At 45.4% G+C, this 26,389-nt stretch overlaps 1 protein-coding gene across 7 annotated transcripts in view; it reads left to right on the top strand.

Moving 5' to 3' along the window:
* The window catches only part of ATP10D (ATPase phospholipid transporting 10D (putative)), a 98,745-nt gene extending 72,817 nt beyond the window's left edge, over positions 1 to 25,928 (top strand). For 5 of the 7 annotated variants that reach the window (XM_077847930.1, XM_077847925.1, XM_077847924.1 and 2 more), the window contains 8 exons: positions 3,340 to 3,649; positions 6,488 to 6,564; positions 7,350 to 7,475; positions 10,132 to 10,332; positions 15,376 to 15,456; positions 16,838 to 16,942; positions 20,666 to 20,853; positions 24,132 to 25,928. In XM_077847930.1, coding sequence (XP_077704056.1) covers positions 3,340 to 3,649; positions 6,488 to 6,564; positions 7,350 to 7,475; positions 10,132 to 10,332; positions 15,376 to 15,456; positions 16,838 to 16,942; positions 20,666 to 20,853; positions 24,132 to 24,462 — 1,419 coding nt within the window. In that variant the 3' untranslated portion in view covers positions 24,463 to 25,928. Of the gene's footprint in view, positions 1 to 3,339; positions 3,650 to 6,487; positions 6,565 to 7,349; positions 7,476 to 10,131; positions 10,333 to 15,375; positions 15,457 to 16,837; positions 16,943 to 20,665; positions 20,854 to 24,131 lie in introns of those variants that run through there. The other 2 variants (XM_077847929.1, XM_077847931.1) reach the window with 2 other exon arrangements.
* Positions 25,929 to 26,389: the final 461 nt, after the last annotated feature.

A 26,389-nucleotide genomic window follows, 5' to 3' on the forward strand; every position in this document is an offset into this window, starting at 1 on the left:
AATTATGCCCTCTAGTGGTAATTCATAGGTAGTGCTGTTGGGAACATCAAGTTTGAAGAACTGTTTTAAGGGAAAGGAATATTATTTTTTCCTTAAGAAGGAATTTAAGAGGTTTGGATCTAGCTTTTTTTTTTTTTTTTTTTTTTTTACAATTATCCCTGCCTCACTTCCATTAATCTGTAACAGAAACATACTAATCAATTAAACAGGCTTTTTTTTTTTTTAATCTTCCAGTATGGGAATTTTCTCTGAGATTTATGCATGTTGTTTAATTAGCTTGGAAAACTACTTCCTCCCTCCTTTCCTCAGTAGTCAGACTTAATCCATGACATCAAACCTGGCTCTCAGAAATCCTCTGGAGCTTCTCACCTGGAGCACATCTTGGGGCTCTGTCACAGGCTGCCATGTATGGTTAGCCCTGTTTTTATGGCCAAGTATCTTGGCAATACCTAACCGGACTGTGCATTTTAAGGAAAGAGAGTTTTCCTTATTCAACACAGAATGAGTTCTCCTTGGCAGTTGGCTGTGGCCCGGAGACCTATAACCACAACCACCAGGCAGCTCCCAGTACCAGCAGGAGCTGAGCACAAGAAATTGTCATTAGTCATTTTGGTGATGAAAATGAATGTGCCCTAAGGTTGGGAAGGCCCCGGTTCATGTGCTTGACCTGCTGTGTATCAGGTACGTGACCCTGGAGAGGTTTTTTTGGGGGCCTTTTTCTGAACCTGTGATGCAAGCGTTATACCTATTTCATAAGGTTGTTGTGGGCATGAAATGAGAAGATAGACTATAAATGAAACATATAGTGACTGGCAGACAGAAGGGGCTCAATGAACGTTAAAAGAGAAAAATCAGTTCTTGACCTTTGATTTTGGCATTTTGGTGAGCAGTAAGATCATTAGGATTGTAGAACTTATTTGTAAATATACAATTTATAGTTAAAGGCATATAAAACTACCAATTCAAGAAGTCTTTATGGAATATCCAGCGTAGACTGTTCTAAGTGCAAAAAAATAATTTCTTTTTTTTTTCTTTTTTACTATCAAAGCTATTCCACCTATGTGAATTTTCAAGATAACTAAACAGAACACAGTGAATGTAATTTAGTTTTATGGTGACTCAAGTCTAATCATATAAAATTCCAGGCACATAGCAGGAGCTCAGTCACTATATTATTTTCTTTTTCTTTCTCTTCTCTTCTGTCTTGTCTTCTCTTCTCTTCTCTTTTCTTCCCTTCCCTTCCCTTCCCTTCCCTTCCCTTCCCTTCCCTTCCCTTCCCTTCTCCTTCCTTCCTTCCTTCCTTCCTTCCTTCCTTCCTTCCTTCCTTCCTTCCTTCCTTCCTTTTCCCTCCCTCCATCCCTCCGTATCACTCCACTCCATCAGGAAATGCTGAGAGTTAAAAAAAAAAAAAAAAAAGAAAGAAAGATCATGAAGCTGGTTTGTCAGTTAGTGAAGAAACGGCTTCTGTGACATTCTCCTTGGGCCACCTGGAAACCAGTAAGATATCTGGTCATTTCTGTAGTGTAGTAAGTATAGTACCTCACTTTATGAATTTCCATCAACTCCTTGTTCCTAAATTTGCGAGTTGGATTATAGTAAATGTGTCCATTTATTTTTTTTAATTTTTATTTATTTATGATAGTCATACAGAGAGAGAGAGAGAGAGAGAGAGGCAGAGACATAGGCAGAGACATAGGCAGAGGGAGAAGCAGGCTCCATGCACTGGGAGCCCGACGTGGGATTCGATCCTGGGTCTCCAGGATCGCGCCCTGGGCCAAAGGCAGGCGCCAAACCGCTGCGCCACCCAGGGATCCCAAATGTGTCCATTTATAAATTTTACATGGTGTCCATTCTCATAAAAGTCTTGGGGTTTTTTTTGAGGGGGGGCAGAGGGTTAATACAATCATATCTTAGATTATTTACTGCTTTGTGATTCATAAAGCTCTTTCAGGATCCATCATGTAACTTTTTAGGTTTCATTTTTATGATTTCATTTAAAATTTTCTCCTGAGATAATGGCTCTTTATTTTCACGTTCATTAGAATCTGTAATCTATAAAAGACTTTCTCATATGAGATCTTACTAGACAGTTATAACAAGTAGACAGATCAGATGAAATTATCCTCATATTTATAACCTAAAACTCCTAAGGGTTGTGATTCGTCTAGGTAGCCCCAGCTGATTGTGGGTTTTGTATTATATGATGTAGTACGTGTGGGTTTCGTATTATATGATGTAGTACGTAATGTGTATTTTTCTATAGTTACTCTCGTTAGTCATGGAGTGAAGTTCTGTAAAGTTGCCGCAAACACTGAGTTAGTGAATACTGAGCCATTACCCCCGGGGGAAATAGAGGGCTAGGCTCCCACAAGCCTTTGGTCACAACATTTTTGTCAACCAGTTAATATTCAACCTTGTTCCATGTGTCTTACTGTTTGAAAACAACTTCTATTTGTATAGTTGATTCATTGACAGTGAGTCCGTGGCCAGCAGCACTCTAACGCATGCCTGCAGGAAGCTCATCTAACACACCAGTTTTCTCTGTAAGGCACATCACAACTGTCTTGTACATGGGACCACTAGACAGCACGTCAGCACTATGCTTGGAGGCCATTTTAAGCAGTGAAATCAACAAAAAGCAGAAACATACAGAACACGTGTCACCAAACAGTGAAAAGGACGCTTATTGATAGTATGGGAGCTGGCATTAGAAGACAGAGCGTCACCTCATTTGGCTTCAGGTGGAGTCACATCACATGACTCAAATTTTTCTCTCTGTGCATGTCTGGGATGTTTTCTAGCATCAAGTGGTTTCCTAGTACATACTTAGTGAATGAATGAATGTTGAATCCAAAAGAAGATAAAAATAGTAACTATTGCTTTAAATCCTGTGCCATGCCTAACACGAGGAGCTTTGCACATGTTAACCTCACTCGTTCTTCACAATGACATGTAGACATTTGCATGTTTCACGTGAGAAAGTTGAGGCTCATTCAGAGACGTTACATAATTTGCCTAAAGTCAAGCAGATAGGAAATGGTAGAAAGAGACCAAAGGACCCTTGAAAGTCCCTGTTTGAGAAGGTGAATTGTCCAAATAAAGAAATTCTAAGCTATTTTTAGTTGTAGAACCGGGGGTAAGATGTCTTCTATCCTATTAGCCGGGCTCCACACACACACAGAAATCTCTGCAAAAGAGCAGATCTTCCCAGGCAACCGCTTATTCACTACCTGGGGTTGCCTAGGGAGGGCCATCGCTAAAGAATGACAATTGTAAATTTAGCTGGATGTGGCCACCAAGGGGAGTCTAAGGCTAACTGTCTTTGCCTCTTGTTTCAAGGACGCCTGTGAGATGCTGATGAGCACAATTTTGAAAGAACTTCGGGAGAAGAATCCAGCCTCCAACGCGCGAACATCCGTAAGCGAGGGTTTACCCCAGTCTCCAGCCACACAGGGCTCCGGGCTGCGGGCTGGGCTCATCATCACCGGGAAGACCCTGGAGTTTGCCCTGCAGGAGAGTCTGCAGGGGCCGTTCCTGGAGTTGACTGCCTGCTGTCAAGCTGTGATCTGCTGCCGAGCCACCCCCCTGCAGAAAAGCGAGGTGGTGAAATTGGTACGCAGCCACCTCCGGGTGATGACACTGGCCATCGGTGAGTGGGGGTGGCACCCAGGCGTGTGCTGATGGCTTCTGTGGAAGCCGCACCAGGGGGTGATTCTTCCTTTGTACTTCTGTTTCCCCTGCTGTCTTCCTCTTCCACCCCCACATCCCTCCCCCCTTTTCTCCTCCTTCCTCTCTGTCCCCTACTCCTAACCCCCCTTTATCTTTTTCACCTATTTGACCACCTACTATGTTATGGAAGTGACATGGAAAACAGTATAGTAGGACGTTGGCTTACATGTCAGATCCCAAACCAACCAAGTTCAGGAGGATACATGTACCGAATCATAGAACTAAAAAATCGAGGACTTCCACCTTCAGAAAAGCCAAATTCTAGGACACTAACAAATCATTTATGTCTTCATTCAAAAATATTTATTGAGTGCCTTCTGTTTACCAGACATTTTGTTAGGCAGTGGAGATAAAGCAGTGTATAAGCTTGACTAAGTGCTTTTTCTTAAGGAACTTACATGCAGTAGGAGGCATAAGGTAAAAAATGAAATAAATCAAAAAAGGCATAAGTATATATCATGCTATTTAAAAAAAAGTAAAGCAGAGCCAGGGGATGTAGAGCATTGGGGAAGGGGGAGGTGGGAGGCTGCTAATTTAAAAGGTATTCAGAGACTGTGTCACTGAGGAGGTTGCACGTGGGCAGAGACTTGAGGAGATGGGATCCCTGGGTGGCTTGGGGGTTTAGCGCCTGCCTTTGGCCTAGGGCATGATCCTGGAGCCCCAGCATCGAGTCCCGCATCGAGCTTCCTGCATGGAACCTGCTTCTCCCTCTGCCTGTGTCTCTGCCTCTCTCTCTATGTCTGTCATGAATAAATAAATAAAATCTTTAAAAAAAAAAAAAAGAGAGAGAGAATAAGGGAGCCATGGGAGGTCTGAGGGGAGAACGCTCCTGGAGAGGACAGTGGAAGTGCAGGCCACGGGCCAGCTCTGGTGTGTTCAGAGCCAAAACAGGTTGAGCGAAGGGAAGAGTTTTCTGTAGGTCAGTGATGGGCAGAAAGGTGGCAGGTAGCCAGATCCTGTAGGGTCCTGGAGGCCATTATAAATTTTTGCCTTTTTTTTTTTTAGGGGAGAGGGGCAGAGGGAGAGGAAGGGGGAGAGAGAATCCTAAGCAGGATCCATGCCCAGCAAAGAGCCTGACATGTGGCTCAGTCTCACGATCCTGAGATCATGACCTGAGCGGCAATCAAGAGTCACATGCTCAACCTATTGAGCCACCGGGGGCCCCAGATTTAGGCTTTTCTCTGAAGAGAAAGGGAGTCTCTGGAAAAGTTTGAACAGAGAAGGAACATGATCTGCTTTAAGTTTCCAAGGATCACACAGCTGCTGGGTTGAAGAGTAACTGCTGGGTGCAAGGACATAGGTGAGGAGACCAGTTGAGAGTCTCCTGGAATAATTGAGGCAAGGGCTGGTGGTGGCTTGAGCCCAGATGGGAGCAGAGGAGATGGTGAAACCTGGTCAGATAATAGACGTGGTGTGAAGAAAGAGCTGGTGACGTTTGCTGATGAACTTGATACGTTATATGATAGAAGGAGTTAAGGGAATTGAGAAAGGAGATGGAGCCGGGGGCATCCGGCTCCGGCCGGGAGCCAGAGCTGGATCTCATGGAGGTTGTGTGTGAAAAAGTCCACTGGAGATCTAAGCAGGGATGGGTCAGGTGGGCAGCTGGGTGTAAAGTCTGGAACTTTGCAGTGAGGGACTGGCTGGAGCTTCAGTGTGGGAATCATGAATCTAGATGATACTTAAGGTCTTGATGATGTTAGATGAGATCACCGAGAAATGAGGATACGTGGAGGAGAGATGCAGTGTGAGACCAAGCTCTGAGATACTCCAGGGTTTAGAGAATGGCAGGATGAGGACCCAGCCGTCTCTTACAGTCTCTGTTTTTAGCTGGACGGTTTCTAGGCTCAGCAAGCTGCTCCCCTCAGCGTGCTGGTAGACCCACCGAAAATTCCCGGGGTTACATCCCGTCCTGTTAGCAACCTGAGTGGAACGGTCGCAGCTCCTTCCCAGGTGCTGGAGTAAGGAATCAGGATTAGAGTGGAACTTTATTGAGCCGTCTTATCGGATGGACACGCAAGTGAATGAATTCTCAAGCCCCTGGATCTACATGTTCCTGAGGCTAGAACCCGTGGACACCTCCGCTCCCTCGCTTGAATCATGTGCCCATCTCTGAGCCGGTCGCCGAGGCCAGGGAACAGATGGTGCTAAGGGCCCAGGCCTCGATCAGTTACCACCCTAAATCTCGGGGTTTGGGTTCATCCTAACAATCCACACGGACTGAGAGTTCCCCAGGAAAATCAGGATACTCTTAACCAGAGAACAGGTGGAAGGTTGGTGGGCAGGTGGGAACAACGGGTGTTCATTACCAACAGGAACGTAATGCTTCCCCTCTAGAAGCTTCCAGTGTGTTGGGGACACCAAGAAATAGATAGAAGCCAGGATATCATGTGATTGAAATCCAGCCCGTGAGGCGGGGGTGACGGGACAGCGTTACAGGGGCTCAGAAACCGCAGGTGCGGTTGCTGGAAGCAGCAGCGGTACCTGGAGAATGGACCGGAGAGCGAGTGGCGTGGAGAGAGGGAAGATCAGTGCAGATGGGTGGCTTCGCGTGGAGGATTTTAGGGCAAAACCGAGTTTGGAATTCTTCCGGAGAGCAGCGGGATGCCACAGCTCATTTCTGTGCAACCAGCTCCCAAGTACCTTTCCGACTTGGGGTGAGCCTTGAAGGATCCGGTTGCTTCGAGCGGTCACTGTGGCTTTGGGAAAGTGGCGTCTCTACCGCTCACATGGTTCTTGCCTTCTCCTCCGGCTCGTGCAGGTGACGGCGCCAATGACGTTAGCATGATACAAGTGGCGGACGTCGGGATTGGGATCTCGGGTCAGGAAGGCATGCAGGTGAGTGCAGATCGTGCACCCAGGACCGTGCACGTCACCTGCCCCTCCGAGGGCGGCATCCCCATTTCCCGGGCAATTGTAACCACGTCCTTGTTCAGTTTAAAGTATGTTGCTCATCTAGATCGTCAGAATATCTATATATGTAGGCCTCAACGACTGTGTGACCTATGACCCCGAGGAGAGCTGCGCAGGCTTTGAATAAAATCCCCGCAGGCCTGAAGCAGGAGGGGGGGTGACCTGGGAGGATGAGGAGTGGGAGTGGCCTGTCTGTGGGTGCGCACGTACCGGATAGTGTTTGGGGCACAGAATTCAGACAGCAGCCCATGCACAGACTGCTGCTCACGCGTGGGGCAAAGGGTGTCGGAGAAGGATAGGGTGTGAGGCTCGGGGCACCCCTGAGTGTCGTGCAGCCTGGCCCCCTGTTGGCCCGGCCTGCTGCACGCTCGGGCACGAAGTCCTGCTGTGGACTCAACGTCCTCCTCGTGGGGGGAAGTGGACGCCGGGGAGCATGCCCTGCCCGTGCTCTTGCTCGGGGGGTGCTTGCCGGGAACGTGCATCGGCTGCACTCCCATCGCGGGCGGCGACCGAGGACCAGTCCTGTTCCGTGTGACCATCTCGGGAAGCCGAGCATGGCTCTGCCTTCGTGTGTTTTGTCCGTCCGTCTGTCCACTGGGTTTATTTCGCTTTGGTGCCCACGTGCACCGGGGGCCAGGCTGCCGCGCTGTGTCTGTCACGTAGCTGGTCTGGTGGCTCAGGGTGGCGTCTTGTCCCCGTTGCCTCTGCAGGCGGTGATGGCCAGCGACTTTGCCATTTCTCAGTTTAAGCATCTTGGCAAGCTCCTCCTCGTGCACGGGCACTGGTGTTATGCACGACTCGCCAACATGATTCTCTATTTTTTCTACAAGAACGTGGTACGTAGCTCCGGGCCCTTGTCCCTTCCCCGTCTTCGCTGTTCTTATGCTGCCTGCGGGAGGGATGGAGAGGAGGCATCCGGGGTTAAGCCGCCTGGCTTCTCCCTGATGTTTTGGGGAGCAGCCCCGAGCCCTCCTGCTGCCTGCCCGGGGTTAACCCTCCTGGCTTCTCCCTGATGTTTTGGGGAGCAGCCCCCAGCCCCCCCGCTGCCTGCCCAGGGTTAAGCCACCTGGCCTGTCCCTGATGTTTTGGGGAGCAGTCCCGAGCCCTCCTGCCACCTGCCCAGAACCAACCTGGGAACACGCTGTGTTTCCACTGCCACCATCACGTTGCTGGGCTCGGCCCTCTCCGGGCGTTTCTATTCCCTGTCTGGTTCACGTAAGACCCCATTTTTGACCTTCTGTGGAAAGGTGGTGACAAGTGGACTGATGACCTGTTTAATGCTGCCTGTTGGGAGAGAATTCCGTTTTACAGGAGCTACCAAGAACCCCCTGCTGTCCTCAGACTCATGTCCCGTGTTCTGTTTATCGAAAACCCAGATGCCCATGAAAACCCAGGATAATGCCCGAGCCTGTAGCTGGCTAATCCCAAGTGAAGAATTCTCTAGCAAGCCTGTAAAATGCACTTGTGCTTGGGGGTCACTTGGTGGTCAGGGAACTCACTGGGATCGTATCATTCCTGAAGGGCAGGCTCTGGTGAGAAGTTCTAGCCCCGATGGTCGGCATGCGTCCAAATTCCGGGCTCCTCTTTTCTTTTTTTTTTTTTTAATATATAAATGTATTTTTTATTGGTGTTCAATTTTGTTTTTTTTTAATAAATTTATTTTTTATTGGTGTTCAATCGGGCTCCTCTTTTCTGAGGTCATGTGAACCTTAGATGGCTCTAGTCAGGTTCTTTGTAGGCGGAGTGACTATGCGAATCCGTCACAATGGTATTATTTTCAGGCCACCTTTTTTTTTTGTAGCCTGCAAAGCCCGTAGGTAGCATGTTGACAGTAAACACCAGCGTGTATCACTCAATGGAAATTACCACTTTTAGGTGAGAAAAAATAACTTCCAGTAGGTCATTTTTCAGATAGTCCAAAGGTATATTTGAGATCTCTGTCTGTGTGTTTCTGTTGGTCAGCAGAATTTTTTTTTCCTGTAGAACAATTTGCGTTTTTAAAATTCTAGGACTTGGTGATCGCTGACTTTGAGGGGAGGAGCCTCTCTTGCATTTTTCTACCCGCACCTCTTGTGGTACCACCCACCTCCTCCCCTTTTCCTTTTAAGCCCAGATTAAACCCAAAGGGTAAGGAACATTAATATTAGGAAGAGGGGTGCCGTATGCTCTTGGAGATCGGGGCAGGGTGGACTCCTAGAGACCCCATCACCAGGGAACAAGAGGCCTGCGGTCCACCGTGAAGCCCTCGATGGCCATTCGCAGCGATCCTCTCCCGACTTATTTCTACCTCTCACCAACCTAGGAAAACAGTGCATGTGTTATAAAATATGGAGAAAAAGACAGGGACCAGATGCCAGTCCAGTAGCTTGTCTTTCGGAGACTATGGTTCTTGGGTCTTAGAAAACTTCTGAGATACTGACGAAGACTCCCCAAAACACACGTCCCCCAAATTGATACGTTTCCAGGAGGATACAGTGTGTGTCTATAGACCCCAGACTTAAGAAACTCTGCTCTAAGGATTGTGGCCCGTACCCTAAGGTGTCCTAGCGCGTCTAGGATGCCAGTAGTAACGTCTTAATATGTGTAAGGCACTTAACAGGTCGTGAGCGCGTTCTAAGTTGATCCTGATACTAAGCTCCAAGGTGGTATAATTCTCGTTTTTCAGATGAGACCAAAATTGAGGGAGGTTAGGAAGATGGCCTTGGTGGAAAAAGCCCTAGAAGTGTCTTCAGGCCCTGAGTACAACTCCTAAATCTAAGTCCACGGCCTGCCTTGCTTGAGGGCACAGAGCCTTTTGCTGCCATGGACTTAGTTTGTCCGAGACAAAGTAGTGGGGGGAACCATGTAGGATGTATGCCTCTAGTCTGTAGGGTGACCACCTGTCCTGGTTTGCCGGGGACTGTCCCAGTGTTCGCGGTGAGAGTCCACGTCCTGGGAAACCCCTCAGTCCCGAACTCTCTGGGATGGTTGGCTACCCAGCTGGCACCACTAAAAAATCATTTTGAACCTAGAAAGCAGGGAAATGAGTATGTGTCGTGTGCAGGCTGCATGCCAGGCACTGGGCTAGGATCTCTTCGGGTCTCAGTTAGAATACCGGCTCTGGTACATATTAGCCAGATAACTTTGGGCAGGTTCCTTACCCTCCCTGTGCCTCAGTTTCCTCATCTGTAAAACGGGGCAACGATAATTCCCAAGTTGTTAAGAAGGTTGAACAAATCATTTGTAAAGCTCTTGCAGCAGTGCCGGCATTACACAGTAAGGGGTGTGTGTGTGTGTGTGTGTGTGTGTGTGTGTGTGTGTGTGTGTGTCTGTGTGTGTTTTACATGAATAACACGTTTACCCAAAAAAGACAGCAAGGTAAGTAGTGGTCTTGCGTTTTGTGAGCGAGAGAGAGGCCGAGATCACGTAGCTGAGCACGGCAGCCTGTGGCTCGTGCGGTCATGGCACACGTTGCTGTTTCTAAGATGCACATGTTCCTATTTGTGTCCCTAGGCCTATGTGAACCTCCTTTTCTGGTACCAGTTCTTTTGTGGATTTTCAGGAACATCCATGACCGACTACTGGGTTTTAATCTTGTTCAACCTCCTTTTCACTTCCGCGCCTCCTGTCATTTATGGTGTTTTGGAGAAAGATGTGTCTGCAGAGACCCTCATGCAACTGCCTGAACTCTACAAGAGGGGTCAGAAGTCAGAGGTAGGTGCTAAGGTAGAAACGCTTGGATGGACACACATCCGCCGTCAAGCCGGGGCGCTTTCCAGTCAGCTCAGCTCCGGGACTGGGGTGCCTCAGGTCTACATAAAACCGTCCGCGTGGTGTGGCTGTTTGAAAAGACCTCTGCTACCACGGCAGGTGTTCAGTTCCTTGCTTCTGAGATGAACGGGGGTAAAAAGATGGAAGGTCTTGGGCACGGATCTGAAGGGAGCTGGCGCCTGGACTTCACAACTCCTGTTGTCCGCTGTTTGCCACCCCTCGCTGTGCCATCTCTTGTGCAAACGACTAAACATTCCCTGTCTCATTTATCTCCACAAAACATTTTCAGGGAGAACCTGGTATTGTACTCATTCTGCAGTGAAGAATCTGAATTTGGGAAAGTCTCACAGCAAAAAAAAAAAAAAAAAAAAAAAGGGCAGAGGCAGGATATGGATGGATCATTCCTAGTCTGGTTTTAAAGCCAAAATGAAATTCTTCAAGTTCTACTGTCACGCGGCAGCGTGGCGTGATCTGAATAGTGTCCTCCCCCTGACTCTACCTACTTGATCCTTCCTCCTATGGGTCTGTGTCTGATAGATCACTGATACCTCTTCCCCCTTTCTCACCTCCTCTCGCTGTCTTCATTCTCTCCAACCTAGAGTATTGTGGGTGCTGATTACTTGGGCTAGCTGTCTCAAAACTCCTAATTGATCTTCTACAAAACTAGTAATAGCTAATGGTAATGGGGCGCTCGTGAGCGTCTCTGTCCTGCCTCCTCTGTGCCAGGCACTGTGCTAAGTGCTTAACATACATAAATCTCCTCCTCAAAGTGACCGTGCGAGTAAGTGGCATCGTTACCCGCACTGGAGACAAGGGCGGCCGGGCCCTGGGAGGTACCTCAGGGATGGCGCCCAGGTCGCAGAGCTGGTGCGTGGTGCCAGTAAACTCTGGGGCTCTAGCCCAGGCCATCTACCACACGCCGCGCTGCAGAAAGAACAACTGATGCTATCTTCTACCCCCCAGACCCCTTCTCGCTTCCACCGTGCTGTCCACCGGCCGGAAATCCAGAATGCTCTCCCAAGGCCAGGAGCCTGTAGACACCTGTGAGTGGGCAAAGCTGGGGTGTCCCCAGATGTAGTCAGATAATATAGACTTGAGAGGAAGACTGTGTTGGTCAGGACTCTCTTAGTTGCAAATGGTAGAAACCAGCCTGAACTGGCTTAACAAAAAAGGGAAATTTTTTGACTCACATGGCTGCCATATCCAAGAATCATGACGACAGAACATTGCTATTGTTTCTTTAAAAAAAAAAATTTTTATTTATTTATTTGAGAGAAAGAGCACGAGCAGAGCGAGTGGCAGAGGAAGAGGGGGGAGCGGACTCCCCGATGAGCAGGGAGCCCGACATGGGACTCGATCCCAGGACCCCAGGATCATGACCTGAGCTAACCAACTGGGCCCCACAGGCGCCCCTGGAACACTGTGATTCTTAAAGCACCTCTGAATGCCCTGGTTGGGGCTTGTTGGCCAAGCTCGGGTTGGCCTTTTCCTGTGTTGATCACTGTGACTAGAAAGATCGTTCTCTCGTTGACCAGGCCTGGGACATTTATTATTCCTGAAGACAGAGCTGAATCACACAGACAGGGTTTCCTACACACACACTGTACTCAGACCCACTGTTAGAAATCGGTGTATTGTGCCTCACTCGCTGTTCTAAAGACACTGACCCTGGTCAGTTAGACGTCATGGGTTGTGTTTAGCCTGAGTTTAAATTCTGGTTCTGTGGTGTGTGACCTTGCTAAATTATTTAACTTGCCTGTATTTCTGTTTATTTATGGAGATGATGTGAGGATTAAGTAAGAGAAAAGTTCTGGCCATATTATGCTCTCAATATTGTTATTTTTTTACACACACACACATATACACACACACACACACACCCGCAGAATTAACTAGAAACTTGAAGACATCTCAAATTTAAAATGTTTTTATTTTCATCAGTTTAACTTTGTTCAGACTTGAAATTCCTTTCCAGGTTGGGGAGTAGCTTAGTGTCCACGGGCACCTGCCACAGCCATCGCAGAGCAGTCACACGTTCGACTTTCAGGGGAGAAGTAGTCCTTGTAATCCCTTAGTATCATCCAGTCCATTCAGATCAAGGAACTAAATGGAGTTTTCCAAGAGGGACCCAGTCTTAAAGTTCAAGGCCAGGATGCAGGAATATGTGGTCAATATGAATGAAGCTTGTCCTGTACTCCAGCCTAAATTAAATTCCAAGTCCATGGGGGAAAGAAAGGTGAGGGGGACCTTCACAGTTTTTTATAGCTGGCATTTTAAAAGCCCATTTGTATGGACTTGTGACTGGTTCTTACCTTGGAAGAGTTGAGGTCACTGATTCCTCCTGTCGAGCCCTGTGATCAGTCCTTTCACACGTTGTTGTATCGAGCCAGCCAGTTTCGTAGCACATGGTGATAGAGGCGGGTTCCCAGCATATGGCTATTGATAGAAGGTCATGGATTTCATTGAGTTTACCTTCCAGAAGAGTTCTCCTTTCTTTGAACTTGGCCTTCAAATGGATTCTGTTTTATGCGTGGGCCATTTCCTGTCTTTAGCATCATGAAATCTACTCTCCAAGGTTGCAGATTCACTCCCCAAGGAGATGATCAGCAGGGCTGCAGTAGAGGCTCCCTCCAGAGAAGCCATCACCTGTTACCCGTCTCTGCTCACCCACACAGCCACCTTTCCTGGCTTTGACTTCACATGCACATTTTTCCCTCCCAGATTCCAGGAGATCCCATGAGTTTGCCTCTTCAGCCTCTCATTTATCTTTTACCCTCCTTTGCTTTCAAAGCTCCCTTACTCACGTGGCTGTGGAGTAATTATGCTTTTACTTTTTTTTTTTTGCTCTAGGTTTTTTTGAGCAACTTCTACTCCTCCGGAAGCATGAAGTTACATTTTAGCTTATCCCAGATGGTTCTCTCTTGTCTGGTGGTGTTTTGGTGGCCCCTTTGATGCTACCACATTCTCTTCTGTCATTTGATTGTGCTTCTGCTTAGATTTTCATGGACCTTTGGATGACGAAAGACAGAAGATCCCATCATTTTTAAGGAGGAAATAGTAAAAGAGGACATAGGGAAAAGGAACAATAACAGTATAATAAAAGGAACAATGATAGTAACAGTATTAGAAACAACAAATCCTCATTGCTTTGATTTTCCAGAGAATGAGGAGTTGTTTTTTTTTTTTTAAAGGATAGATTTTATATACGATTTCGCTCATATGTGGAATATTAAGAAATAGTGCAAGGGACCATAAGGGAAGGTGGGGCAGCTAAATGGGGAAAAATCAGAGAGGAAAACAAACCATGAGAGACTCTTAACTCTAGGAAACAAACTGAGGGTTGCTGGAGGGGTGGTGGGTGGAGGGATGGGGTAACTGGGTGACGGGCATTAAGGAGGGCACGTGATGAGATGCATGCTGGGGGTTATATGCAGCTGATGAATTATTGAAAACTACGTCAGAAACTAATGATGTACGATATGTTGGCAAACAATTTAAATTTTAAAATGATTGATTTTAAAATTCTAAATAGAGTCTGTTGAAGAATAGAAAAACGTGTATAGACAATTTGTATATTTACAAAACTTTGTTAGTTAGGAGGCAATTGGTTATTTTCAAGGATATTTCATCCTTTTCACATTTGTAGGGAAATAAGATTAAGAATACGTAAAGAAAAGAGAAGACTAGCTCAGAGATATAAGACTTGCAATTTTTGTCCATGGCAGACATCACTAATAAACCAGAGCACTTTGTTGTTCCTCTTGGGTCTGAATTCAGCCTCCGAGTCCTGCACACACACCAACATTCAATCAGAGGTGGCTCTTGTTTGAAAACCTGTTTTCAGTCACTTGAATTTGATATGTCTCTACTTGAACTTGGTCTTTCTTTCTATAATAAACTTTTGGTTAAAAGTGGTTTAGCACATGAAAAGTTAAATAGGAATTACTTATTGACTCAACAAATATTTATTGAGTCGTTATGTACCAGGTACTGTTTCGTTCACTTGAATACAAAAATCAAAGCCCCACTGTATAAAGTTTGCATTCTGTTGAGAACCAGAAAATCCTTAGGTAAACAATGTTATTTCCAGAGGTGATAAGAGACTTCTAAGGATGCCATGGTAGTAAGTGACGGGGTGGGTATAACTTTTAGACTGGTCTGGGAGTGCCTCAGTGAGATGATACTGAGCTAGGATGTGAATAATGAAGAACTAGTCACATGGGATGTCCAGGGCAGAGAGAATCCTGGCAGAAGAGAGAGGGGCACAGGTGAAATCCCAAGGAAAGAATGGGTCTGGCAAGGTTGGAAAATAGAAGGTGCTTGTGGCAGGATCATAATGAATGAGAGATAACAATGGTAGGGTGGGACCCTGGAGAGCAAGGGGTCCAGTATAATGTCCTGTCCCCTCCAGGACATTACAGGCCATGGGAAGGAACTTGTATTGGGAATGCAGTGGGAAGTCATCGGAGGCATTGGAGGGGGTCAGTTTGATTAATTAGGGAGATGGTATAACCTGATTTATAGTTTTTAAAAGCCATCCAACTGCTGTGGAAGATTGGATTACGGAAAGGAGAAGAAGCAAAGAAGCCAGTTAGGCGATTATTCAGTCATGCATAAAGTTGATGGTGAATGAGAATGGAGATAGAAGTAGATGAATTTGGAGACATTTTTGAAACAGCACCTGATCAATAGGAAATGGGAATTTAGTACCACTTTTCCTTTCTCAAGTAGATTTAAGGTTGATCCATTGATAAAAGTGACATAATTTGAAGAGTTCCTTCCTGGGTTTTTTTCACTGATTAGTCAACTTCACACCTTATTCTTCTTCCACTCTTTGCAAAGCCCACCTAGTTTGTGAGTGAGAAAACAAAGGAATGCAGTCTTCTTTTCAAAGAAGCGAAAATAATTATTCACTTGTGTTGTTCCTTGACTCTGCTTTGACCCTTATTAATCTTGGTCCCTCCACCATATCTGCTTCCTTTTCAGGCATACTTACCCCTTACCTTCTGGATCACCTTGTTGGATGCCTTTTATCAAAGCCTGGTCTGCTTCTTTATGCCTTACTACGTGAGTCCTTATTCACTCAAAGTGTTAACTAATGAATCAATGGTGTTTCTTTGTTGCCAGTATCAGCATATAGAACGGATATATTGGGGTAGCTTGCTCAGATAATCAAGTTGATTATTAACTGACTAAATTATAATATCCTCCACCAAACATGTTAGACAATGGATTAAATTTGGACAGAAGTACATAGCTGATTCCTCTTGAGTCTCTGTTCTAGCCCTGTACTGCTTGATAATTTTTGTAAATGACTTGAATAAAATTGAGAGTCCAGGCATATAATGAGAGGAGTCAAAATCATAGAAAGTCGATATGAAATCTATTATTAGTGCTGGGCAAATTCTACTAGGATGATATTCATAGTATTAAATTTAACTTCTTATAAACAGTCTCTCTAAAAAGCCTGTTTTATAGGTGAAGGATAGAAGAAATGCGCCTAAGCAAAAGTATAAAAACTAATTTTAAAATTCAGGCCAACACCAAGCACCAAGCAGCATAATACAATGGCCTACTCCTAGATACACTCCTATCCAGGAGAAAACACTAGTTTGATTATGGATTGGAGTTAACAAAAACACAATATTAAGAATGAAAAAAATTATAGTCTTCAAGTTAACAACTTTTGTTCTTTAGTTCCTTCTTTAAATAAAATGCCTTGAGTTTGCCCAGCTAGCATATTCTGAATAATACCTTTCAAGAGGAATACAGATGAGGCACTCTGAGGGTAAGCAGGAGAGAGTGAGTAGAATTGCAGAAGGTCAGAAAATTGTCATTAGAAGAATACTTGAAGAACTTGAAGACATACACGTAGGAGAGGAGGGGATGTTTACTTAGCAGAGATATACACTCAGGATAGCCTTTTTTGAGAGAGAATGAATGAATGAGTGAATGAATGAACACACGCACAAGCAGAGAGAGAGAATCCCAAGCTGACTCCACACTAAACGTAGAGCCCAGTATGGGGCTTGATCCCAGGACCCTGATATCATGACCTGAGCCGAAAAAGAGTCGGACTCTGAACCAACTGAGCCACTCAGGCGTCCCTCAGGATAGCCTTAATAGCTGCCTCAGAGGTTTGCAGCTCTGTTAAACCAGACATATTTGATATTATTCTCTACGTCGAAGGCAGAAGTGTAAGTAAAAAAGTGTAATTCCAAGAGGATGAATTATGACTCAGGATAAAGAGGCATTCCAACTGAAAAGTTCAAAAATTAGATGGCCTAGGAGTCAGTTTCTCTTTTGGAAATATTCACATTTATCCTAACTGACCCATTATTAGGAACATTGAAGAAGGAACTACCTCAACTAAACTATAAAGGGATGATACTCAGACCACTGAGTGTACAACTCTCCCAGATCACCGCCTGTTGTCCTCTCTTTGTAGACCTACCAGGGCTCAGACATTGACATCTTTACATTCGGAAACCCCCTGAACACGGCTGCTCTGTTCATCATTATCCTCCACCTTGTGATTGAAAGCAAGAGTTTGGTGAGTGGTTTTCCTGCCTCTGAAGGAGCCTGAAACTGTGCTTGTGGAAATGTCTTCTGTTAGCGGTGACTCTGCTAAACCCTTCATGCCTAGAAGACACATGGTAACGAGAAGTATGATGCCAAGTAAGAAGGATGATTCATGGCTACTCTTGTTGATTGCTGAGTGCCGTTATGTTGAGGTTGATGTATAGCCAGGGAAGGTGGAAAATGCCTACCTGGTCCCCTTGGTGGTATCCATGGGGGGATGGTTCATGGAGGCAAGAGTCAAGCTGGAGAAACAGTTACCTTTCAGTGACCAGCATTCTTCAAGATCATGCTGATGTCACTCGACTAAAAAGAGATGTCGTGTCATAATTCTGGTATACTGACTTTAGTAAGTGATGATTTTTTTTTTTTTTTTTTTTTTTTTTTAGTAAGTGATGATTTTATCACAAAATTTCTCATATTACAAAAAAAAAAAAAGTTTTCTTACCTCCGGAATTTTTACCATTCATTTAAATCTAGGTCTTTTTTTTTTAATCTTAGTTGCTAATTTAATGAGAAAGTTAATTCTTTTCATCAAAATGATTGTACAGTAGCTCTCTGCAGCAAAGCTAATGTGTAGGATTCAGATAGTGAGAGCTCTGTGATAAACCTTCCTCTGCAGATGCAGAACATCCCACCCATCTCTGGAGAGTAAACCACTTCTGTGATTACTTCTACCTGTCACTCATTTCTGTTGGCATTGGCTTTGCTATCGTCTATGTCACTTGCGGGACTACTGCTACAGCCTCCTTAGACTTCCCACCTATCTCTACTTTCGATTCCTCCAGCTGTTTCTACAAAAGAACCAGAATCCTCCTTTTGAAACACAAATCATACCTTGTCCCTGTCCTTTGGGTAAAACCCTTACTGATTTTCCACTGTACTTGAAGTAACATTGAAAAGCCCTAATAAGATGGCCTACAAGACTTCATGCAGTGATGCCTCTACTTTTCCCTCCAATCACATTTCCACTTATTCATTGATCGGAGCCACATTGTCCTTCCTTCAGTGGTTCAGATACAGTGAGCTTGTTACCACGTCAGGTCCTTAGCATTCACCATATCTTCTGAGGAGAATATTCTCACTCTTCCCGTGGTCCCTTGCTCTTTACCCGGCTTACATACTATTTTAGGTCTCAGCAGAAATGCTGCTTCCTCTAAGAGGCTTTCCCTAAGCCTCTATTTTTTCATACCATCCTCATGTTTTCCTTCATCACAATAATAATAATTTCTTATTATTCATCAGTCATGTGATTATCTGATTCATGTTTATCTTCTGCATTAGGCTATAATCTCTGTGACGGGGAGGGTTCATTTTTCTTGTGTTGACCACCATATACCAGAATCTAGGACCAGACTGTACACAGTAGGTGCTCAGAAATGTTTGAGTGGATAAACAAATGATTAAACGACTAACCAGTATTCGGGGGTATGTTTACCATCTTGGTAGTGAATGCGTTTCAAACAGAGCTGAATGAGGTTATAGTTTAAATTTTATGTGTTGTTACACTATAAAATTATAGTAATTTTTAAAGCATAAGTTTCTAAGGAACGTTTTTGACATCACTTGCTTTGCTTATAACCTGCCCTCATCAAACTGTATGAGCCTAAAAGTATAGTAAAAAGTTAATATCTGAAAATACCAGGGAGGGAGAGTAAAGGGAATTCTAGAACCAAAATATTTGGCGTTGTTTTAATATCTGTTTGATTTCATTTTTAAACAATTTTGTAGGCACTTTTGGTTACTACCTTAGGCATTGTCATCAGTCCTGACATTTAGGAGCGCTCCAAAGGGCCTAATGCATCAGTGTATCCGTTTGGGTTCACTGGTTATGAGCAAAAGCGACCTGAGCAAATAGAAAAGTTATTAAAAATATATTGAAGAACCACAGTCAAACGAAACAAAACAAAACCGCCTTGAGCAACCAGAGTGGTTCCAGACGTCCAGGGAACAGGCTAATGGACAGGCCTGCTCTGTCCTGCTCTGAATTGATTGCAGTTCTTCTCTTTCTGTTCTTGCCTCATTGTGCCCCGAGTTTAGTCCCTGGAGCCAGAATTCTGTTTCCTTAGCTTCAGCCCTGGGCTTTAGCTAAAGGCAGGATGTTGTGGCAAGACGGCACAGGCCAGGTATCTGCGCTAAGGAGGAGAGCGAGAGCCAGGTGCCAAGGCCAAAGGTGTCTGCTGTAGAAAGGACATGTCATTAAACCCCTTTTCTCTGAAGGGCCCTCGTCAGTAAGAGTCCGCCTGAGACCCTGGAGCAGCTTCCCTTCCTGCTCTGGCTCCTCATCTCATTGGCACCTCCCACCCCTCTCTTGACTCTGTCTCAATTTGTGTTGAGCACCAGCTCCCCCAAGCTGCTAGCTAACTTGCCAGAAGCTCATCTGAAGAAAGGGAAAAAAAATCAGGCAATAGGGTTCAATGAGACGGGAAGACATTTGAGAAGGAAAAAAAATAGCAGATCATTGTGTAAGAGGCAGGATCATGATCATCAGGATTTAGCCAATATTTTCTGAGTGGTTCGTTTGCAAAAAAAAAAAAGGTCTTTGTGACCCCTATGATCTTCCATGGGGAAATCCTTTGCAAGGTTAAGGGGGAAAAGGAGAGAATTGGAACTTGCTTGAAAATTGTAGCCTTAGGAGATATTAATAAAGGCCCTGCTTCCCCCAGAAGAGCATGCCATATTCCACTAGGACACACACCACGAGATCAGGGGGTGCTGTCCCCTGCACTGAAGAGCACTGAGGGCTGCATAACCTGAAGGTGATGCGCTTTCACACCTAGAATTACGTCAGTTTCCCTTTGTGACCAACGTCAGACTCTAGACTCAGCACTCCCGTGACAGGTCATGGCGAGAATGCATTTAAGGTGGTGATCTGCTTTTCTTCCTAAATGAAGTTACTTAAATAGTAAGGCAGTTTAAGAAACCTTCCAAGCTATACGCAGATAGGAAGGTGGTAGGTTAAGGTGTGATACACAAGATTTCTTTCTTGCTCATACAAAGTTAGCTAAGGTTCCAGATAACTCAGAGTGGTTGTTGTCGGAGGGGGCAGCTCAGTGCCCCAAGCTGTGTCTTGTAGCTTTACCATCTGGAATTATTCCCCAGGATGAATGTCTCAGTCAACACGGATGGGAAGGAGACGGTGTGGAAAATTGCACACCAACTCCTCTGTGCCTCTAACCTGGATGTTTTCCATATTCCTTCCATTCGCATTTCATTGGTCAAAGCCATGACCAGGATATGTGGCCAGGCTTTATATCTAGGGGGTGAGCAAATGCAATCCTTCCAGATGCTCACAGTGGGAAGAAATTAGAATATCCATGAGGAACGGTAATGTCTACCAGCCATGTGAATGGGTAAAGTTTGAGGACTGGAGTATTACCTTAATGAAGAAACAGACCAATTGGTAGTCGACTGTATTAAAAAATAATAAGAGAATCCAAACATCTCACGGTGCATGAACAATATAAAATAGAACGGTCATCGAATTAACCTTTTGGCATTTGACTTAGTTTTACAGAATTTAAACAGTGATACAAGCTACTCATGAAAGGTGTTCTTATCTCTTTGGTATTTTGTGTTTTGTTCACGGAGGTTCATGACACCATTCATTCATTGCTTAGACACGTTGTCTCATCGAGGGGGCAGATTTCCTGCAGATGCAGAGCCCTCAGCGAGAGAGTGTTTTCCTGTCTTGCAGACCTGGATCCACATGCTGGTGATTGTTGGTAGCATCTTGTCTTATCTTGTCTTTGCCTTGGTTTTCGGAGCCATGTGTGTAACTTGCAACCCACCATCCAACCCCTACTGGATCATGCAGGAGCACATGCTGGATCCGGTCTTCTACTTGGTTTGTGTCCTCACAACCTGCGTCGCCCTTCTGCCCAGGTATGGTGTTTCCCCATCAAGAGAGGACGTGAAATCACAGGCTTAGAATTCTTCAAGCAGCTGCTGAGAATGGGTGGCAGACTGTCCTTTTCACTGATAGCAGAGAAAACATTGGTTTTATCTCTTTTTTACCAGAGAACAGATCTGGTTTAAGCAAACGGGAAGAGTCCTTTTCACTCTCATGGAAAATTCTCATCTGGTTGCCATGCCCCAAAGATAGGGCAGCCTCACCCACAGGGTTAGATGAGGATCCTTCCCTCTGACTTTTTGTTCAGCTAACTCCCACGGGTGCTGCCCTCCTCTGCATGACTGGAGATGACTCACCCTCAGTGCATCCCTGCCTGCAGGAAGGAGAAGGAGAGCAAAGAGAGCGCAAGCAGCTTTCCTCTTTTGTGTTTTTGTTTTGCTTTGTTTTTAATTTGTGATGGCATGACTCAGGAGTTGCACATCCTTGCTCATTTCCCATTAACTAGGACCTCAGTGTGTAGGCTGTGAGTGGCTAAAGTTTAAGGGTTTCTAAAAGAAAAAAAAACAAAACAAAACAGGAGAATGTGTACCAAGGGACAAGTAGCGGCCTCTATATGACCTTATAAACACTGGAAACGTCCCTCTTGTATCTGAGTCCAGTTCTCTTTCCCATTTTAGTTTAACTTGAATTTCTAATATGGTCCAGGATGGAAATGGCTAAGAAGTATGCGTGGGCTTTTAATCTATGGCTCTGTCTCTTTCTGTTTGTTATAAAATCCATCTGTTTAGCTGGAAACACCTTGCAGCGTCATTGTTCTGCCTTTTAAGACATGATAGGAGAGTCAAAATGGTGATCATAGGTTATTCTCTAACAGAGTCGACGAACTGGCTCACAGGCCAGATCTGGCCCTCTGCCTGTTTTTTTTTTTTAAAGATTTATTTATTTATTCATGAGAGACACAGATTGAGAGGAGAGGCAGAGACATAGGCAGAGGGAGAAGCAGGCTCCTCGCAGGGAGCCCGATGCGGGACTTGATCCTGGATCCGGGGATCCCGACCTGAGCCAAAGGCAGGCGCCCAACCGCTGAGCCACCCAGGCATCCCCCTCTGCCTGTTTTTAAAAGTAAATAAAATTGTATCGGCACGGAGACACACTAATTCATGTGCTGTCTGCGGCTGATTTTGCACTGTACCCGCAGACCTGAATGGTTCCAGAGCCCGAACCATTGTCTTGCTCGCAGACCCCAAACTACTACTGTCTGGCCCACTGGAGGAAAGTTCGCCAGCCACCCCCAGTTTGTAACACCATCCTAAGACCCAGCGGGCACGCTCCCTTTGTTACTGATGGGCGTGCCTTCTAGAAACATAGAAGGAAAACCCACTGGAGTCCTTCTGTGGTGTTTATGGTTGTGTACGTAACAACACCCCTGCCAAACTGAGATGCTTTACACTACTCACTGTTATTACCAGCTTCTAAATTAACAACAAGATGAACTTGTAGAACTCATGAAGAAACAAGTCCTCTAGAGTTCTATAGTTTCACTGAAAAAAAAAAAAAAAAAAACCCTCGAGAGCATTAACAGTACAATTCTTATACCGTTGTGGCAGGCTGGAAAGAAATGACCCCCTCAAACGTATCTGTAATCCCTGGAGCCTGTGAATGTTCTGGATTTTGCTCCTGCAACGTGATTAAGTTAGGGATCTTGAGATGGGAAGATGATCCTCTATTATCTGGTGGGCTCGAAACACCCATGTATCCTTGAGAGAGGGGGTGGGGGGCAGAGGACGATTTGACACAGACCACAGTGGCAGAGATTCCGTGGCCACGAGCTAAGGAAAGCCAGCAGTTGGCAGCTCGAGGAGGCAAGGAACGGATTGTCCTTGGAGCCTGCGGAACGCGCGTGGCCTTTCCAACACCTAGATTTTGGTTCAGTGAACTGATGTCAGGATTCTGGGCCTTCGGAACAGTGGGGAGAATGAAGTTTGGTGGTTCGAAGCCATGAAGCACGCGGTAATTTGTGACAGCAGCCCCAGAAAGCGAAGGCAGACTCTGTTCCCAGGAAGGTGGGCGCCCGTTATAACAAATTCTGAAAAAAGGTGAAGGTGGCTTGGAGCCGGCTAATGGGCCGAGACCGGGAGGATGTAGGGGTGCGAGATAGACACACAGCAGACGTCTCTAAGCAGACTGCGCGTGATGATGGACGCTGAAGCTCCTGCCGGTGAGGTTCAGGGCAGAGTGGGAAGTGGCACAGGTGGAGAAAACCGCATCGGCTTAGAAAATAGGTCTTCAACAGGATGTTGCTAGAGATGTGGATGTTAAAGGCACCGCTGGCGAGGAGTCTGAAAAAAAAACAGATGAGAAACGCGTTAGTGGAAATTTGAGGCAAGGAGATCTTGGCAGCGTAGCGGCAGAAAACTTAGCTGAAGTGGGTTCCCCTGCTCCGTGGAAAGCGGAATTTGTGAACCATGAACTGGGATATTTAGTGGTGAAGGTTCGGCCTGGTTTCTTCCTTCTGCTTAGCATAAAACAGGAGAGAAAGGAGACTGAGGGGAAGGCCTGTTAAACCCAGAGAAACTAGATTTAGGGGATTCTCTGCCTATGCAGATTCCAGAAGCTGTGAACAGGAAGAGTTGGGCTTTTGGGAATTCGCCTTCGAGAGGAGGCCAACAGGGGGGCTGGACAGCCTGTGGCTCGTGCTGAAGACATGAGGACTGTGACCTGGATCCCGCCAGCCACCTCGGCAGCCGCCGGGACAGGAGGTGGGCCGCGGTCAGAAAGCTCCGAGGGACCCCCCGGCTGACGGCACGATCCCCAGGACGCATGTGGAGGACCCACAGGGTTCAGGAGAATGCTGGCCTGGAGGGACCCTAGGGGACACGTTTGTGGTACCGTGTCACAGGAGTCCAGGAAGCTAACACCAGCGTTGTCTGTGTATTTACGTGCACTTTCCGTGTACTGGCCCGTGTGGCCGACCATGAGGTCTGTGAGGTAGCGCAGTATCAGTACCTCTACTTTATTTATTTATTTATTTATTTATTTTTATTTTTATTTTTTTAGTACCTCTAAAGATTTTATTTTGTATTTACTTGACGGGCACTTGCAGAAAACACGCACCGTTTTCTAAGTGCTTTACATATACTGACTTAATAGGGCCGCAGTCTCCGTCTTCTAGCGTCCTTATCTTTTCCCTTTCCCTCAAGGAGGCCAGGGGCCACCAGACCCTGTTATGTTTCCCAACTGGGGAGTACATGTGTGTGTCCCGTGTGGCGTTTGCGGCGACTCTAACTCTGTGATGCTTTCTGTCCCCTAGGTTCATATACCGAGTTCTCCAGGGATCCCTGTTCCCATCTCCAGTTCTGAGGGCTCAGCACCTGGACAGACTGACGCCAGAGGAGAGAACTGAAGCTCTCAAGAAGTGGAGCAGGGCCGGAACGACGGGCCAGGTGACCGCTCAGTACACTGACCACCCGGCTGCCAAGTCAGAGAAGAGAGCCACGCCTGGCCCATCTGCTGCCTTTGCCAGGATGCCTGCGCCTCCCAGAGCTGTCGAGCGGGGAAGCGTATCTGTACATGAAACTGCTTTGGACTCAGACTTCTGTGAAAAGAAAATCTCAGGGATGCCTGGGCCCTCGAAGGGTTAAAACAAAACAAAACCAAAACAGGGTATCTATCCTCCTTGCAGTTGCACATCTCATTTCAGATTTGGAAGACGCACCTCTGTCAAGCTAGAACGAGGTGGATTTTTCCCGAAAGGACGTGGACGTTCTACTGTGCCTGGAAAAGCCAGTGTGATGATGTCACTTTCTGGATGTTTGTACGTACATTTGTAAGAGAGGTTGGAGTTTGAACCTGAACTGTCTGGGGAGGTGGACTATTTAATTCCGAATCCAATGCTTTTATGAAACTTTCTGGATTTTGTGAAAGCATTTTAAACTGTCTTATTTTAAATTCTTGGGCGATTCATTTGAGATCTGTTTATTTTATTGGGAGATCTCAGATTCCAGGGAAATGTTTTCAACAAGCAGACTCCAATCTGAATTTTCTTTAATGAAGAAAAAGTCGTTTTTAGCTCCATTAGAACTCGGAAGAGATTTCCACGTGAAAAAAAAAAAAATGTTACAAATCATTAATTTCTAGAGAAAAAATTCCAAAGAGCCTTTTAAGTGACAATGTACCTAAAGTAGGGTAATAACTGTACTATTTAAAACGTAATCAGTGATTATTAATGGATTTTTATTTCCTCCGGGAAGATGCCTTTGGTCATCTGACCGCAGGCGTAAGGCATACACCTCTCTGCTCGGTTCGGTGTTTCTCTTGAGGCGGATTCTTCCTGGGGAAGGGCAGAGGGATGCCAGGGTTCTGGAGGAATGTGTTCCTCTCTCCGCTTTCAGGCAAGAGAAGACCTTTTGTGAGGTCTTCAGGCAGACTGAATCAGCTGGTCTGGAGCCCCTTTGGCCAGTCGCCCTGTTCTGAAGCTGACGACAGCCGCGTCAAAATGAGACAATCAATTTGAAGACAATCTTCAAGAGACTGAGGGCTCATCGTCTTTACAGTACCCTACAACTTCTCTGGTGCTGTGACCTTTAAAGATCAGCTGTTATGAATTGAGACTAATACAGGTGGTTCTCAGGATTCCATGAGGTTCTTAGAAAAATGTGTTTTTTAAAAATACATTTTAGGATGGGAATGTCTACAGCAAGCGAACTGCTGTTGCAGATCATGTATGCTCACTTTCGTTGGAACAGAGACTAGGTTACCAGCTAAGCTCAGATGTTAGGAGGTCATCAATTCTTGTCGAGTTCTTTTAAAGCTCAACATGTATTCATCTGAAAATTGTCGGCCACGAGCCACCCAGAATCTCCTTCCTGAAATCTCCTTCTATGTCTGTATCAAGGTCTTATGACTATTAATCTGATATTCTCAGGGCTTCATCATCTCCTGCTGCCTATCTGTCCTGGTCTGACTTTTTTTGGGTAATTGATATTACTGCAAATAGTCTTATATCATAGAGATGTATTGCTAGAACTTTCAAAATCGCACCTGGCTATTGGAAGTTGCTTTCTGCTTTCTTAATGATTTTTTAAAAAATAAACTGTTTAATAAGAAATGTGTATGAAAAACTGTCATCACTCCCGTGCCTACCACTGAATCCAACAGTAATCGGTACCAGAATTTAGAAGGAAAATCCCAAGGCACCTCTTACCAGAATATTGTAATGGCCTTTTCTTATATGGGAAAATCAGTAATGTCATATCAGCTGTTATCCTCATAGCAGCTGCCATTCATCCCTCAAATATAAATAAAAGATTGGAATCTAAAGATAAAAAGAATTAGCCAAGAGGACTAAAAAAAAAGTCAATCTCTTGGATGTCAAGTATCCGTACATGTAAGTTAAAAGAAAGTCTGGAGTGTTCATTTTATACCACTATCTCTTAGCCACAATTCAAAATCCCAAGAGCTCTGAAGCTGAAAAATTTTTCATAAATTAGGCAAAATTCAATGTCCTAAACAGATGAAAGGCAATTTATTTAAATGTAATTATTCAGATACTTTGCTATAAAAATGTAT

This window comes from Canis aureus, chromosome 14 (genome assembly GCF_053574225.1).
Source record: "Canis aureus isolate CA01 chromosome 14, VMU_Caureus_v.1.0, whole genome shotgun sequence".
In the NCBI taxonomy this organism is placed as follows: domain Eukaryota; kingdom Metazoa; phylum Chordata; class Mammalia; order Carnivora; family Canidae; genus Canis; species Canis aureus.